We start from the raw sequence: 17,046 nt of genomic DNA on the forward strand, positions 1-17,046 counted from the left end.
GCCTTTCTCAAAAAATGTATATGGATATAGCATACAAACATAGTGAACACACGGAATTTAAATAGACCGCCAAGGCGGAAGTGACATCACGTAACCATGGTGATAGAATAAAAAAACATAAAATTTCAGCAAATGGTACATGGTATATATAAAGAAGCAATTATAACAAATTATATGTATAATATGTTAGAGGCTGGAGATTACAGGAAACTGTTAAGATCGTACTCCCGGTTCAAACCCTTGGGCTCCAGTGTTTGTAGAGTATGAATCCAATAGGATTCGCGCTTCTTTAACATCTTAACCCTGTCACCACCTCTGCGAGGTTGCGACACATGCTCAATGATCTTAAAGCGCAGCTGGGAGATGTTGTGATCCCATAGTGGGATCAGTTTCTTGGATACTGTTGTTACTAAAGGGAGAGATGGAGCGATAGAAACTGATTTATATATCAAAAGCACTGACAGAAATTCTCTTCTACATTATTCGAGTAACCACCCTCCTATGGTCAAAAAAGCAAAATGAATGGGTCTGCACCCGTTCTGCAAAACTGCGGAACAGATGAGGACCCAGAACTATGGACGCGTGAATGGACCCTAAAAGATCAGCCCCAAGAAAATCAACCCAAAACTGAAGACAGCAAAACAAACAAAAAAAAAAGCATGGTCCTCAGCGTTAATCCTTATTATCTTCAGAAAGAAGCAGTACCTGGTTAACACAACCATCCCCAGAAACTCTTTCTCACAGGCTTCGGTGAACCTCTCTTTGGGGATCCTGGAGTACATCTCATTCATGGAGCTCAGCACGGTCTCGTTGCGCAGGACTTTGTGGCTGACATCTGCGCTCAGAGTCAGCTGGTTCTCGAGGTAAGCGACTGATGCAGAGAATCCAGGCCACAGAGTCAGCCTATGGATGCAAAAAGCTCAGAGTCATTATCTTCTCTCCCTCACTGGAATCCCATCAGTCCTGCAGCGGACCTGTCATGCCCCCATTAGATGGCTTCTGTGTGCTGGAATATGCATCTATAGTGTCAGTAAGACTAGCTTCACACTGCGTTCTAGACCAGGGCTTGACAAATTTCCTTGGAATCTAGGAGCCAGCTAAAAAAGTTAGGAGCCAGGCGGAGCCGCGTCATAAAATCTATATTGCGATATAATTTTAAGCATGTGCGATATGCGATATATTGTTTTCTATAATTGGGGGGGGGGGGGGGGGGGTGTTGGTGTTGGTGTTTAAACTTTTTTTTTTTACTTTTTATTTAATAACTATTAGCCTCCTTAAGGGCTAGAACCCTTGTCATATATTCACCTTAATAGAGCTCTATTAGGGTGAATAGGACTTTACACTCTCCCTGCTGCCCTGTGCTTTGTGCACACAACAGCAGGGAGCTGACCATGGCAGCCAGCCTCTGATCAGCCCCCCCAGCCTCTGATCAGCCCCCCCAGCCTCTGATCAGCCCCCCCAGCCTCTGATCAGCCCCTCCAGCCTCTGATCAGCCCCTCCAGCCTCTGATCAGCCCCTCCAGCCTCTGATCAGCCCCCCCAGCCTCTGATCAGCCCCCCCATCCTCTGATCAGCCCCCCAGCCTCTGATCAGCCCCTCCAGCCTCTGATCAGCCCCTCCAGCCTCTGATCAGCCCCTCCAGCCTCTGATCAGCCCCCCCAGCCTCTGATCAGCCCCCCCCAGCCTCTGATCAGCCCCCCCCAGCCTCTGATCAGCCCCCCCAGCCTCTGATCAGCCCCCCCCAGCCTCTGATCAGCTCCCCCAGCCTCTGATCAGCCCCTCCAGCCTCTGATCAGCCCCCCAGCCTCTGATCAGCCCCCCAGCCTCTGATCAGCTCCCCCAGCCTCTGATCAGCCCCCCCAGCCTCTGATCAGCCCCTCAGCCTCTGATAAGCCCCTCCAGCCTCTGATCAGCCCCTCCAGCCTCTGATCAGCCCCCCCAGCCTCTGATCAGCCCCTCCAGCCTCTGATCAGCCCCTCCAGCCTCTGATCAGCCCCCCCAGCCTCTGATCAGCCCCTCCAGCCTCTGATCAGCCCCCCCAGCCTCTGATCAGCCCCCCCAGCCTCTGATCAGCCCCTCCCTCTTATCAGCCCCCTCTGGTAACAAACCCACCCCCCTCCCTCCCCAGTATTAATCATTGGTGGCAGTGGCCACAGGGTCCCCCTCCTCCCATCATTGGTGGCAGTGGGCAGTTCTGATCGGAGTCCCAGCAGTGTAATGCTGGGGCTCCGATTGGTTACCATGGCAGCCAGGATGCTACTGAAGTCCTGGCTGCGATGGTATGTTAGTGAGCAGCATTATACTCACGTGCGGCGTGATCGCCGGGAGCTCCTTCTTCTCATAGGTCTGTGCGGCGCATTGCTATAAGCATTAGCAATGAGCCGCACAGACAGAAGAAGGAGCGCCCGGCGGCCACGGCGTACGTGAGTATAATGCTCACTAACATACCATCGCAGCCAGGACTTCAGTAGCGTGACTCCTGGCTGCCATGGTAATCGATCCGAGCCCCAACACTGCTGGGACTCCGATCGGAACTGCCCACTGCCACCAATGCAGACAAACATTCCCGGCACCCGACCAGGCTCTGACAGGACGCTGTGATCCGCGCGATTAACCCCTCAACTGAGGGGTTAATCGCGCGGATCACAGCGTGCAGTCATAGGGGCCGGGATATGGCCGGCACATTCATTGGTGGCGCAGTGGCCACAGTCCTTCCCCTTCTCCTCCTACTTTGTTCTTAGTGGCCAGCGGCAGCCGCGCACAGTGGGGAGGGAGGGACTCCTCTCTTTCTCCACTGTGCCGGCTCAGGAAACCATGGTGCGCGCCGAGCGCATCTTTGAAAACGGGTTGACAAATACCCAAGCGCCAGGACCAAATTCCTGGTCGCCATGGCGACCGGGATTTGTCGAGCCCTGTTTTAGACCCCCACTGAGCTTTCCGTCAGGTGTATACTACTGTATACCTGAAAGCGGTTTTAAAACAGATACTATTATTAATATTTATTATTAAAGCGCCATTCATTCCATGGCGCTGTACAAAGAATTCATCTGTGGGCTCCGCATTACATGCTTTCCGCTTGTTTCTGGCTTTTTTTCAGGACAGAATTCTGATCCGGCAAAGATCCAGAAATGAACAGAAAGCAGGTAAAACTGAATCCAAATATGGATTAATTCAAGCTTATACCCTCGACAGAATGACCAGAGGAGGGCTAAACACAGTGTGAACCCGGCTTTATTCACAGGCCACCATTTCAGCCTACAAGGCCAGGGACCGACACCTTGTTCCTTCCTCTTGGAACCTCCCTGGGCACAGTTCTGGACTTCAGATTCTTTCCCTAAGGCCTCTTTCATACGACTTTTTTTTTCCATTTACGGGCTGTTTTTTGCGTTCCATATATGGACCGTATACAGAACCATTTATTTCAATGGTTCCGCAAAAAAAACGGAATGTTCTCCGCATGCATTCCGTTTCCGTATTTCCGTTCCGTTAAAAGATAGAACATGTCATATTATTGCCGCGCAAATCACGTTCCGTGGCTCCATTCAAGTCAATGGGTCCGCAAAAAAACCAGAACACATACGGAAATGCATCCGTATGTCTTCCGTATCCGTTCCGTTTTTGCGGAACCATCTATTGAAAATTTTATGCCCAGCCCAATTTTTTCTATGTAATTACTGTATAGGCCATATGGAAAAACGGAACAGAAACAAAAAACGGAACAACGGATCCGTGAAAAACGGACCGCAAAACACTGAAAAAGCCATACGGTCGTGTGAAAGAGGCCTTAGGGTACATTCACACGACGGTATTTATGGGTCTTTATGTGTTCTGCAAATTTGCAGAACAGATGCGGACCCAATAATTTCAATGGGGCTGCAAAAGATGCGGACAGCACACCGCGTACTGTCGCATCCGTACTTACGTTCTGCGGTCCCTCAAAAATGATAGAGCATGTCCTATTCTTGTCCGCAATTGCAGTCAAGAATAGGCATTTGTATCATAGGGCTGTGTTTGGACCCGCAATTTGCGGATCGCAAAACACATTGTGTGAATGCACCCTAAGGCAATTGCCACCCATTAGGGGCAGGAAAAGTACATGAAGAATGTGGTCCACAAGAAAATCATTGCAAGTTAGAGGTAAAACGTCTTCTTCAGCTTTACCGCATACCTCTGGTGAGAAATAAAAAGTTCAGAGCGCTCTTTCGTGTACAGTACTTTATTGCAGCCTCTGCCTTCTCAGCTCTTCCATTGTGCTGAAGGTTTAATTTTTTTTCTTATTCACCATCAGGAATTTTTCAGCATTTTATAGATACAGTGCAGATACAGTCCAGTGCCTGGCCACTATTTCTTCAAGCCTATTACACTTTCTACTTTTCCTCCGTCCCCTCATCTCTTTTACACAAAGAGACAGGGTGAGAGAACCTGTCTGGAACAGTGCTGATGCTGCAGTAATCACAGTTTCCTTTACATACACACAGGCAGCTTGTAATTCTCTGTTTAGACAAGGTATTCATGAACGTACACTGAAAAAAAACCCTCAAGAATTTATATTCAGATTTTGTATTTTGGGTTCCTTAGAAAAAATTAATTCAGAATTTCTCCAAAAGCTATTTATAAAATGTCACTGAACTCTATCTGTTAAGACGATCAGTTTATTCTAAATTTACCTGCATCTCAGAATAATTCCAGTAGAAACATAACTGCACTTTCTTTCTACCAAATCTTACTTACCTAAAATCCGCCCCCCAGCAGTGTTCTATCCTTTCAGAGGTGGTCCAGCATAGTTGGGAGTAAATGCCCACGTGAGCGGACAGATCGTCGTGTGTCCTGCATCTTTCAAAAGCTTAAATGAGCATGCTCAGCTTTAGGGCTCATGCACACGACAGTATTTTGCGTTCAGTATACTGGCCGCTTTTGTAGTTCAGTATGCGGTACATATACTGAACCATTCATTTCAATGGTTCAGCAAAAAATACTGAAGTGTCTCCGTGTGCATTCCGTTTCAGTACCGTGAAAAGATAGAACATTTCCTATTCTTGTCCGCAAATCACGGTGCTTGGCTCCATTCAAGTCAATGGGTCCGCAAAAAAAACAGAACACATACGGAAATGCATCCGTATGTCTTCCGTTTCCGTTCCGTTTTTTGCTGAACCATCTATTGAAAATGTTATGCCCAGCCCAATTTCATCTATGTAATTACTGTATGCTGTATATGCCATACGGAAAAACGGAAACAAAAAACGGAACGACGGATCCGTGAAAAACGGACCGCAAAACACTGAAAAAGCCATACGGTCGTGTGCATGAGGCCTTACAGATTCACTTGGGGCCCACAGAAATCTATGGATGTGGCTGAGCATGCGCAGTGAGCATGTCTCCTATGGGAAAGACTTGCTTCTGAGCATGCACAGAACACTGGATGGGACCCTCATCTATCCCGGGAAAGAAGGGGCAGCATCGCTTATTCTGTGCTGCCCCTTCAGTGCTCTGCAAATTTAAAGGGATTTTCCGAGATTTTCTAACTGATGACCTATTCTCTGGATAGGTCCTCAGTATCTGACAGTGTGGGTCCCACACCCGGGACCACCATCAATCAGATGCTTGAATAGGCACCAGTGCTCCCAGTAGTGCCTTGGCTTCCTCTTAGCTCACCAATCACAGCGCCGTCTATTTGATAGCAGCTGTGCTTGGTATTGCAGCTCAGCGCCATTCACTTCAATGGGGCTGAGCTGCCCCTGGGAAGGGGGGGTCTGATCTAAATCTGATTGGGGGTCTGATCTAAATCTGATTGGGGGTTGGGGTCTGATCTGAGGCTGATGGGGTCCCATCTGAATCTGATTGGGGCTGGAGTGTTTGATCTGAGTCTAATTGGGGGTCTGATCTGAGTCTGATGGGAGCTGGGAGATCTGATGGGGTTCTGATTTGAGGCTAGTGGAGGCTGGGGGGGTCTGATCTGAGGGAGGTTGAGGGGTCTGACAGAGGCTGATGGAGCTTGAAAATCAGATTTTTGATGTCTGCTGAAGAATGGGGTCTGATTTGAGGGTGTGCTCTGTGGTCTGATGGAAAATATTTTTTTCTATTTTCCTTCTCCAAATCCTAGGTGCTTTTTATAGTCTGGAAAATACAGTAGCTCATCAGTTAAAATATCTCAGAAAAACCTTTAAATGAATGAGATCTGCCGCAGTTCCCTGTCAGACGGCTGGTAGTGCCGCGGCGCAGAACTGAATCAGTGCTCTGACGCCTCCAATCTCAGGATCAGTGGAAGTCTCAGCTCATATCCTTGTAAGATGGAACTGATTAAGAAACTCATTTTTTTTTTTGAGTTTCTCTTTGGTCTGTGACTTTTGCACAGCGCTGTAAACAGATGTCACATTCGCTATCTTTACAGGCGGCCCGCCACACTAAAAATGGCGGTGCAGATAATGACTGCTACATCTGCATGCACGATCAGTTATACTATAAAGATCACATTATCTGCCATATTACCTGTGCTGAGGAATATCCACAGGATCTGACGGGCAGAAGTAGTTGCGTCCAACTTGGTACATGTTGAGACATTTAAACACCCTAAAAAAAAAAAAAAAACAACGCAAAAGTATCTCCATTACTACATCAAACAATGAAAAACAATACAAACCATGTCAAAAAAATAAAAGAAATAGAAGCGTAACCTGGTGCCCACAGAGTATGGTCACACAAAGCAAAGCAATAAAAGGTCCCCACAGAACACAGCTGTAGTTTGCGTGTGAGACGGACACATTATTACGTATGACCCGCAGGTTGTAGCCTATAGACAGCAGCATTTTTCACGTCTGGCTCTCAATCCAGTCTTCCCTGCGCAATATATTTTCCCGGTGAGTAAAGCACGGCAAGAATGTCATAGCGCTCTATTATCTGTTATGTGGAAAGATAAATTGCTGCGCGACGCTGCGGAGTTTGTGAGGTTGTTGTGGATGTGACACATGAGGAGATGTCAGCACAGTTAGAGTCTCTGCTGGGTTTTGATAAAAGAAATGTAAATATAATACTATAAATGAAGAAGAGAAGACGACAGACATCCCGGCTTAAAGAGAACCTAACGTACATTTTCCATTCGCGCTTCGTACACATTTGTGCATTGATAATTCTTTTCCAAGACGTCTAATTGTTGCCCCTTAAAGGGGTTGTGACACCATTAAGTGTAATCTTAATAGAATTCAGTGTGAAAAATGAGTTACTTTTCTAACCCATGAAAGTTATATTTTCTTTAATTAATTATAATGGCACCCCCTGGTGTCCAACCTGTATAAAGATGTGCACGTCCACTTACTATGGTGGTCGCTAGAGATGAGCAAAGTTCTAAAAAATTTGATTTGGCTGCTTGACGAATTTCACAAAGAAATTTGCTTCACGACAAATTACTTCGTCACGAAGCGCATTACTTTGTGAGTAGCGGGCGCAATGACGGAGAACGGAGATGCTGCTGCCCACATAATTGAACCCTTTAGATGCTGCGTTCATCGCTGATCGCAACTGAGATGACCATTGAGCGCTGTCAGGGGTTAATCTGTTATAAAAAAAAGAATTTTTTTATTTTTTTTAACATACTCCCCTTATCGATTTGATCACGAAGAGTCCGCCGCAGCCATCTTGATTGAAGATCCACGCACTTTTGCACAGGATCTTCAATTAAGATGCCCATGGTGGACTCTTCGCACAAATGGATGAAGTGAGTATGAAGCACGAGGAAATTCGGCTTCGCTGCGAATCAAATTTTCCCTGAAATTCGGGACGAAGTCCACTTCGTGAACTTCAATTCGCTCAACATTAGTGGTCGCACATGCTCAGTTCCACTGTTAGAATCTGTGACGGTTAGGCCTCTTGCACATGAACGTTGTCCGTGCGGCGGCCGGAACGAGACCCATTCAACTTGAATGGGTCCGCGATCCATCCGCACCACAAAAAAATAGAATAATTTATATTTTTTTGCGGTGCGGAGGCAGGGACAGAAACAACATGGAAGCACTCCGTAGTGCTTCCGTGGGGTTCAGATCTGTGCTTCCGTTCTGAATCTCTGTGATTGCGGACCCATTCAAGTGAATGCGTCCGCATCTGTGATGTGGAGTGCACATGGGCTGGTGCCCGTGTATTGTGGACCGAATTACGGCCACAGGCACACAACGTTCAGAACACACCCTCAGAGCAAGGACACATACCATGAGCAAGGGCACACAACCTGAGAAAGGACACCTCCCCAATTAGCAAGGGCACAACCTAGAGCAATGGATGGGGAGATCTCTGGACCCATGGGAGGTCTAGGGCTGGTTCTAGCTTTGTTAGAAAGAGATTGTCATGTACTGTATGATGTCGGATTTTCATTAATCATAGGATAAGCCATTTGAAAGGGGCTGTATCATCAGAAAAAAACCTATTGTTTAATCAGAGTTTATGTTAAAAATACTCTGAAAAATTTTGGTGCTTTATTCTTATTGTCCAAGTCATTACCTACACTAAAAGAAAACCAAAAATCTTGCAGTTTTCACTCTGGCCACTGAGTCTAATAATAGGATGACACTTCCAGTTCTGTAGCGATCACTTTTCACTAGTCATCTCATTACCATCATAGGCATGATTACAATGACAGATAACACCTATGCATACTGTACATAACAAAGGATCCACCATATATAAAAGGTGATATCACAGCTTATATATTGCCCCTCCCTGCACAATGACCTCAGCACAGGTCACTGGGCATGCACACAACACTCTCCCATAGACGTTAGTGAGTCATCTTCAGAAAAAGTGGGAAGGGTGTAGCTCTACAAAACTTGCAATAAAATTTGAGACTTTCCCACAACAAAAAAATGGCGTAGAGCTATAGTAAATAGCACCCACTCTCTACAATAATTTACGTCTTGTTTATTGGGGGTGGATTTTCAGATAAGTAGCAGGTATTACTGCTGATACTACTTTCCAGGGAGCTTACTTTTTGAACAGGACATTGAAGAACTGGATGCAGACTGGGGATCCTGGCATCTGAGTGCTGGTCAGGGTCAATGTGATCTTCACTTCTTCCCCATTTCTGGTGGTGCTGGTCATTTCTGTCACCTAAACAAGAAATGGATCACAAAAGCTTCACCAGTGAGCACGTTATCAACATGATTAAAATGTGCCCAGAACAGGCGTATGTCCTAGTGGTTTTACACCATTTATAAGGTTGGGTTCACACCAGCGCTATTAATTTCCATTGTTCCGTGCAGGTGCAGATACAGGAAATATTGATGATTTATCTGCGCATGCACTGCTCATAGAAGCAGTAGCTAGATAAAGCTGGATATTATCATATCTTTCACTCCATAAAAAGCACTTTTCTCGCTCGTATCATTGGTGGACACAGGACCGTGGGTATAGCTGCTGCTGCCACTAGGAGGCGACACTAATCTAAAAAGTGTTAGCTCCTTCTGCCGGCTATAACCCTTCCAGTCTGGAGAGAGCATATCAGTTTTTAGCTTAGTGTCGTAGGAGGCAGACCTCCTTTGCAGGGTCAATTCTGCTGTTTTTATTTTTTATTTTTCTTTACAGGGGGAACAGGGTCACCTAGCCTGCCTGTTCCCCGGGGAGCATGGCCAAGGTCGGTTTCCCTCCCTGCCCAGCTCCCCAAAAAAGACAAAGAGGAGCATGGCAGCCCAGCTCCCCTCCAGCCTGGGGGTCACCTGCATCCAGCAGACCCTCCCTCCACTCTGGCCTCCTGCCACTTCGGTGCCAGCGGCTGAGGAGGTGACCCCGCTGGTCCACCGAGGGTGGGCGAACAGAAGAGGAAGAAGATGGGATGAGTAGTCGGGAATGGGTGAGTATTCCATTACCCACTTCCCCTCCCCTGGGTCTCCTGCTCCTCCTCCTCCCTAGGCCTACAGCTCGGTCCCTGGTTCAGGTATCCTTAGGAGGAACCCCCAGCCTCTCCCATTCTGGCCGGCCCGCCCGGAAGCGCCGTTCTGGCCGGCCGCCCCTTAAATATAGGCCCCAACTCCATCTCAGGCCTACCCTCATTTTTTTTAATTCCCAGATCCTGTTAAGCCCTTGCCGTGCCTCAGGTGGGGCCTCCGGCGCATGGTCCCTCTAGCAGGCAGCTAGCGCTTCATCCGGCCGGCTGGAAGTGCATTGCAGCTGGACGCGATTACTAATTTACGCCCCGGCTTCGAGGGCCTACTAGGCCGTAGTTATCCAGGCCCTCCCTCCTCCCCCCGCATTTGAAGAGGACCTTTTATGGGTTTGTAGTAAGTGAGATAAATATCTGTACCCGCTGATGCCACTCTGATTGTTTTTTTTAAAATAGCACTCCTGCGCCCCGTTATGGCCCCCCGCAAATTTCACGCTCAGTATGCTAATACTGAGTGGAGCAATGGGGAGGAGACGCAGTCTTTCTCTGTGGGTGTCTCCTTCTAGTAGGCTGTAGCGATGTCCAAACGCAGTGCAGAGCGTCACAGCCAGGGAGAAAAAACATCCCTGGCTGTGACGCTCTGCGCTGCGATTGGACAGTGCTACACCCAGGGGAGAAGGAGACGCCCACAGAGTAAGACTGCGTCTCCTCCCCATTGCTCCGATGCTCAGTATTAGAGGGGTGGGCAAACGAGTCTTGATTTGGATCTCAGTATTAGTTCCCTTAAAGGGCAGGTGTCAGCGCTGTCAATCTTTTTCCAGCGGCCTCTGGCACAAAAGGCCCCGGTTAAGACCTTTCTCCAAGGGGTGGCACCGTTCCTCCTTATCGCCTTTATCCTCTTGGGACTTGAACTTTGTGCTCGGTGCCCTCCAATAGGCTCCCTTCGAGCCTCTCGATGCAGTTTCACTCCGTCTTCTTTCCTGGAAAGTGGCCTTCCTTGTGGCGATCACCTCCATCAGATGCGTTTCGGAACTGGCGGAGCTCTCCTGTAGGGAGCCCTTTCTTATTCTGCACCAAGATAAGGTGGTGCTCCGCCCTGTGTCCTCCTTTCTGCCGAAGGTAGTCTCTGCCTTCCATGTCAACGAAGACATTGTTCTACCCTCGTTCTGTCCCTCGTCTTCACATCCTAGGGAATGTGCTCTCCACCAGCTAGACGTGGTTCGTGCCCTGCGGATTTACTTATCCGCTTTGGGATCGTTTCGCCATACGGACTCTCTGTTCGTTATTCCTGAGGGTCCTCGCAAGGGTCTGGCAGCCTCCAAGGTGACAATTACCAGGTGGATTAGCTTGGCTATTGCCGAGGGGTATCGCTTCCGGGGCAAGGCACCGCCCCTCCGTATCACGGCTCACTCGATCAGGGCAGTGGGCGCTTCTAGGGCTCACTTCCACCAGGCTTCCGCTTTGCAGCTGTGTAAGGCAGCAACCTGGTTTTCCTTGCACACGATCACAAAGGTCTACCAGGTGCATACCTTTGCATCGGCGGACGCTGCTCTGGGCTGCAAGGTCTTGCGGGCTGCGGTGTCTTAGGCTTCCGCGACTGTGACTTCCATGGGCGTGTGGTTTCAAACCTCCCCGTGGACTGCTTTGGAACTTCCCATGGTCCTGTATCCCCCAATGATACGAACAAGAAAACGAGATTTTAGTGGACTCTCCTGTAAAATCTCTTTCTCGCTGAGTTCATTGGGGAACACAGATCCCACCCATTGTTTCTTCTCCAATTTTGCCGCAGGTGACGGCGGTTGGTTGGTGGGTTCCTCAGTTCTGGGTTTGGACCCACTGGTTATTGTTCTGTTTTTCCATTCCTGTTTTCTTTTACTCCTACTGCTTGGGCACAAACTGATATGCTCTCTCCAGGCTGGAGGGGGTATAGCCGGCAGGAGGAGCTAACACTTTTTAGCCTAGTGTCACCTCCTAGTGGCAGCAGCAGCTATACCCACGGTCCTGTGTCCCACAATGAATTCAGCGAGAAAGAGGTTTTACAGGTGAGTCCACAAAAATCTTGTTTTCCCCTCCAAAAAATAGGGGGAAAATGTCAGTGCGTCTTATAGAGCGAATAACTAGTACACAGTAGTATCGGGGAGTGGTAAGTGTAGTGCTCCTGGTTGTACTCACCGATCCCTGGTATTCTTCTGGCACCATTCTGCACTGTTCTGACTGCATACAGCGCCAGGACGTAGTGAGCACAATATGATCAGTGCAGTAAGGCGCCCAGAGATGAGCAAAGAGTGGTGCAGGAGAAGCAACTGGATCTGCAGAGTGGCGGTGCAGTCTGGTACAGGAGACGTAAGTTTCTTTATTTTATCTCTGATGGGGGTCTGATCTTAAGTCTAATGAGGAATGGGGGTCTAATCTGAGGTCTAATAATGAATGTAGGTGTGATCTGAGGGCTAACGAGGGATGAGGTCTGATGAAGATTGGGAGTCTGATCTGAAGTCTGATGAAGACAGGGTCTGATCTGAGGAGGATTGGAGGTCTGATGAACAACGGGGTCTGATCTGAGGTCTAATAATGAATGGGGGTCTGATCTGAGGTCTAATGAGGAATGGGGTCTGATGAGGATTGGAGGTCTGATGAAGATTGGGTGTCTGATCTGAGGTCTAATGAGGAATGGGGGTCTGATCTGAGGTCTGATGAGGATTGGAGGTCTGATGAACATTGGGGTCTGATCTGAGGAATATATATATAGTTTTTTTTCTTATTATTTTCTTCCTCTAAATCCTAGGTGCATCTTATGAAGCAAAAAATACTGTGCTTTATCCCAGTGCTTGGATGTCTCCCTTGGGACACGAGCAAATACTGAGGTCTTCGGCTCAGCTGACAAAGAGTTAATAAACATGGGTAGGCTTGGATCACGACTTGCATGCAAATTGCGGTAAAGACAGCAAGCACAATTACTATGTATTAAACTACTACATGATTTGTTACCTTATTTTTGAGTTTCCTTGACAGGAACAGCGTGGCACCATCAAAAGCACGTGCAGTCCCCAGGATATCTCCATGACTGTACAGCAAGGCCGCCTTCAGCCTCATGGAGGAGATGGAAGGGCTGAAATCCGCATGATACTGGTACAAGCACCACTGGGTAGGCAGTCCCAAGCCAAACAGGTTTGTCAGAAGTTTCACGGGATCTCCACTCGATCCTAAAAGCAAGAGAAGATAAGTGTTTTAAGATGATTCCGCTTTCTTTATGACAAGCTGTAGTACTGTCACCTGCATTACTAGGAACTACCATAAGGAGCCATATATATGCTTTATTAGGTCTCCTGGAAGAGCTCTCACCTCTCCTGAGCTCTCACCTCTCCTGACATGTCTGTTTTAGTAAATACTTGCATTCCCCATAAATGATTAGCGTCAGAACTGACGTGAAATCCATGGAAGATTTTTTGATCTACATGTCGACCCGACCTAAGCTGAAAACAGGAGTGTCCAAAATACGTGGAGAGGTGCAAGTATTTAATTAGACTTTTCTTCTGCGTATGTAATATTCCTCAGAACAATAGTAACATGAAAGTGACTTAAATGTCTGCTGCTGTTTCTACAAAAATTGCATAAATTATTAATACAAGTTAGGAAGGCTGAGTTTAGCCTGCATTTGTGGGAGGGGCCTGTGCCCTATTTCAACCCCACTCACGGTCACCCGGCAGGCGTTCCTGTCATTGCTTCCGGGTAGGAGGAGTTGCCTCTTTCCATGCTCTCTGCCGCCCCTTCACGACCGCGCAATTGCTCCTGTCTCGACGTGGGGCCGGCGGATACGCAGCTTCCTGCACCCCACGCCAGCTTAACTACTACCGGTCGGGCCGATGCCGGGGGGGCTCGGGTCCGTGTGCCGCTTCCGCCACCAGGCATGGCGGGGCGCGACTCGGGTCTGACTCGGGTCCTCCTCCGGTGGCGGGATCTGCTCAGGGAGGAAGGCTTTTCCTGCTCCGCCTCCTGCGACCGCAGCTCAGCATTAAGTCACAATCTAGTAGAGGGGAATCTACCCATACAGACAATGACTGTGCATTAGATTACACCCATAGTCAAACTGTGTTTCAAATCCACGTGCACCACAACATTAGAGGGTCTCACGTCACCAGTGGGGCAAACATGGCTGCTAACATCAGCCACATGCATATGGGGCTGGGGTAGGGAGGAACCGATCCCAGGCCATTCCCATAGGCATGTGGTTGCCAAGGGGAACTCGGCACCGTCTCCAACTTAGTAGCCGTGGATATGGCGGTTTATATGCTGCGGCGCCGTGCTGCAAACTTGCTCACAGTCATCACCCCGCTGCGGTACTCTCATGTAATCCTTGAGTTCAGTTCAGTACCAGCCCACCAGGCACGCGCATCCATGTTATCGCACTTCATCCACGTCAAAAAACAAAACAAAACCCTGATGCGCTCAGGCCGTCTCTCTCTTGCCTGGATCGCCCAGCCCCTTTCTATCCTCCTGGTCACGCCCAGGCCTGTCACCATCTGCCTGGTACGCCCAGGTCACTGTTGTCCTTGTGTCCTCAGCCACTTCCCGGGCCCCTGATTGTTCACCAGGCACGGTCGCTTGTCCTTTCATTGTCTCTTGTCGTCCCCTGGTCCGCCCAGGGCACAGTTTTGTTCCTGGTACGCCCAGGTCCTTCATGCCTACTCACCTCCACTTGGTACTCGGGTCTCCTTGCACTTCGCCACCTTTCCGCCAGCTGGCAGCCGTGTTTTCTGGTCTAGCACAGCCACGGGGCCTCTCCCGCCTGGCCCTAGGTTCTTCCACCCTCTTTCTCCACCTGGCTCAGGTCTGTTGGTCATGTCATCTGGCCCTACGCGGGCCCGTGCTACGCGCAGCCTCTGTCTCGTCATATGGCTACACGCCATCTCTTTCTCTGACTGGTACGCCCAGGTCGTCTCCTTCCGTCCCCAGCCAGTCTGACACGCTCAGTACGTTTATTTGTCTCCATGGGGGCGCCCCATCCTGGCCAGTACGCCTGGCTCAACAGGTCTGGGGTCATTCGGTTGTTCCCCTTTTTCTTTCAGGTTCTAGCCTATTCCCAGGTTCCAGTGAGATCTGCCCAGGTAAGTGCCCACGGACATCCTCGGCAACCCCAACGGGTCAATGTTTCTCAGTTAATCAGATTCTCATCTTCCAGGCAGGCCGATTTTTCTCCTGCTAGTCCGTGTCACGGTGTTCTGTTTTCTGTCGGGTACGTTTATACCTCCGTTCTCGCACCTTCTCGGTTCTTACTCCATCACCCCTCCCTGCTTCTCTTTTGTTGTCACGCGATTAATTTTTTCCACAGGTCAAGCATGTCTCGGGCCTCTGATATAGATGACAGCCTTTCTGTCCCTGAAACGTTCGTTTCTGACCAAGCCGGTCCCTCGTCCCTAAGGAATTGGACCATTCCAAAATTAATTGCTGAACTTAACAGGAGGGGCATCCTGCACCCAGCCTCCGCCAGGAAGGAAGAACTGTTTAAGCTACTCATGACCAGCCCTAACCCTTCCGGGGATCAGCCGGGCACATCGTCCATCCAGCTCTCGCTGATTCAATTACAGTCCACCTTGAACGCGCTGGTCAACTCGGTGGCTGACGTCCAAGCCAGGGTAACGGAACTGGAGTCCCGGGCCTCCGTGGCACCCCCGGCACCCGCCCCCTCCACCTCCGTTTGTCTGAAGCCAGGTACACCCAGGCCTATTCCCCAGGTGGCCCCCTCACACTATATTCCAGAAAATCTAAAAAAAGACATCATGGCAGGGAAAGATGTTAATCTTGCGTCAGTTTTCATTGCCGCCCAAGATGTTTCTGAAAATAGGGTGATCAATTGCGGAGATGTGTCCGTGGTCCTTAGGGCCAAGGACGCCCGACTCAACCGCAAGTTATCCATTCCTGAGTTCGTCCTGGCGTTCAGCCTTTTCAGGGACATTGTCTGCATCGCCCAACCGGAGAGAAGGGAAGAGTTGGACACCTATTTGTACCTGGTCACTGACCTGGGTCACAAGTATGGGGGTTCAGCTGTCACGGCTGTATGTGAGCAACAATAGTATACACAGTAAAAGAGCTACTGACCGGACCCAAACTAGGGAGGATAAAGGGTGACCCCTGTCAGACCCTCAAAGCTCTCCCTATGCTGCTAAAGCACATGCCCGGATCCAAATGGCGGAACGAGGCATGCCCACGTACCTAAGACTGATGACCACTGTAACCCCTACAATAGTGGAAGGGGCACGGCCTCCGGTGCCTTACTCAGTATATGGAGGGAACCGTGGCCACCTCAGATCCAGTCAGAAAATAATCAGGTACACAACAATGTCTGTACACTTAGCTGAAGGTGTTGCAGCCGCAGAGAAGACGGATCCAAGGACAGCTGGCAATATCCGGAGTGCTTGCTGCAGCAGAACACAGGTCCAGTGAACTGATAGCTACAAGTGAAGATACTAAAGCAAGAGCTACAACTGAAATGAGAACTATAATCCACGCCCTACAATAGGAGGAGGGGTGATATAAAGAGAGGGAAATCAAACGCATGAGGAACAGCTGGGAGGAAGGAAACCAAAAGTAAACAGAGCAGTGAGAACTCCTCCCAGCTCTAGTAGTGACATCATCACAGGGGTGGAGAAACAGAGCTGTGAGAACGTCCCAAAGCTCTGGTAGTGACAGTACCCCCCCCCCTCCACGGGTGGACTACGGACACCCAGGACCCACCTTCTCAGGATGAGCCCTATGAAATGCCCTGATGAGGCGAGTGGCTTTAATGTCCGACACCGGAACCCACATCCTCTCCTCAGGACCATAACCCTTCCAATGAACGAGGTACTGAAGAGAACCGCGGACAATGCGAGAGTCCACAATTCTGGAAACCTCAAACTCCAGATTGCCATCAACCAAAATCGGAGGAGGAGGAAAAGAGGAGGGTACCGTGGGCTGGACATATGGTTTTAAGAGAGATCTGTGAAATACATTATGTATCTTCCAAACCCGTGGAAGATCAAGACGGAAGGCAACAGGATTGATGACTGACAAGATTTTATAAGGCCCAATAAACTTTGGACCCAATTTTCCGGAGGGAACCTTCAGTTTAATATTTCTTGTAGACAACCACACCAGATCACCCACATTCAGGTCCGGACCAGGCACACGTCTCTTATCAGCCACACGCCTATA

General features: G+C 49.0%; 1 protein-coding gene across 1 annotated transcript in view; it reads right to left on the minus strand.

The window, feature by feature from the left end:
* PIWIL4 (piwi like RNA-mediated gene silencing 4) overlaps positions 1–17,046 on the minus strand; it is a 323,109-nt gene that overhangs the window by 66,694 nt on the left and 239,369 nt on the right. Inside the window, exons 4-7 of the mRNA XM_040422480.1 lie at positions 12,844–13,058; positions 8,968–9,089; positions 6,486–6,566; positions 706–903 (exon numbers count right to left, since the gene is read on the minus strand). Coding sequence (XP_040278414.1) covers positions 706–903; positions 6,486–6,566; positions 8,968–9,089; positions 12,844–13,058 — 616 coding nt within the window. The remainder of the gene's footprint in view (positions 1–705; positions 904–6,485; positions 6,567–8,967; positions 9,090–12,843; positions 13,059–17,046) is intronic.

This window comes from Bufo bufo, chromosome 3 (genome assembly GCF_905171765.1).
Source record: "Bufo bufo chromosome 3, aBufBuf1.1, whole genome shotgun sequence".
Classification (NCBI taxonomy): Eukaryota; Metazoa; Chordata; class Amphibia; order Anura; family Bufonidae; genus Bufo; species Bufo bufo.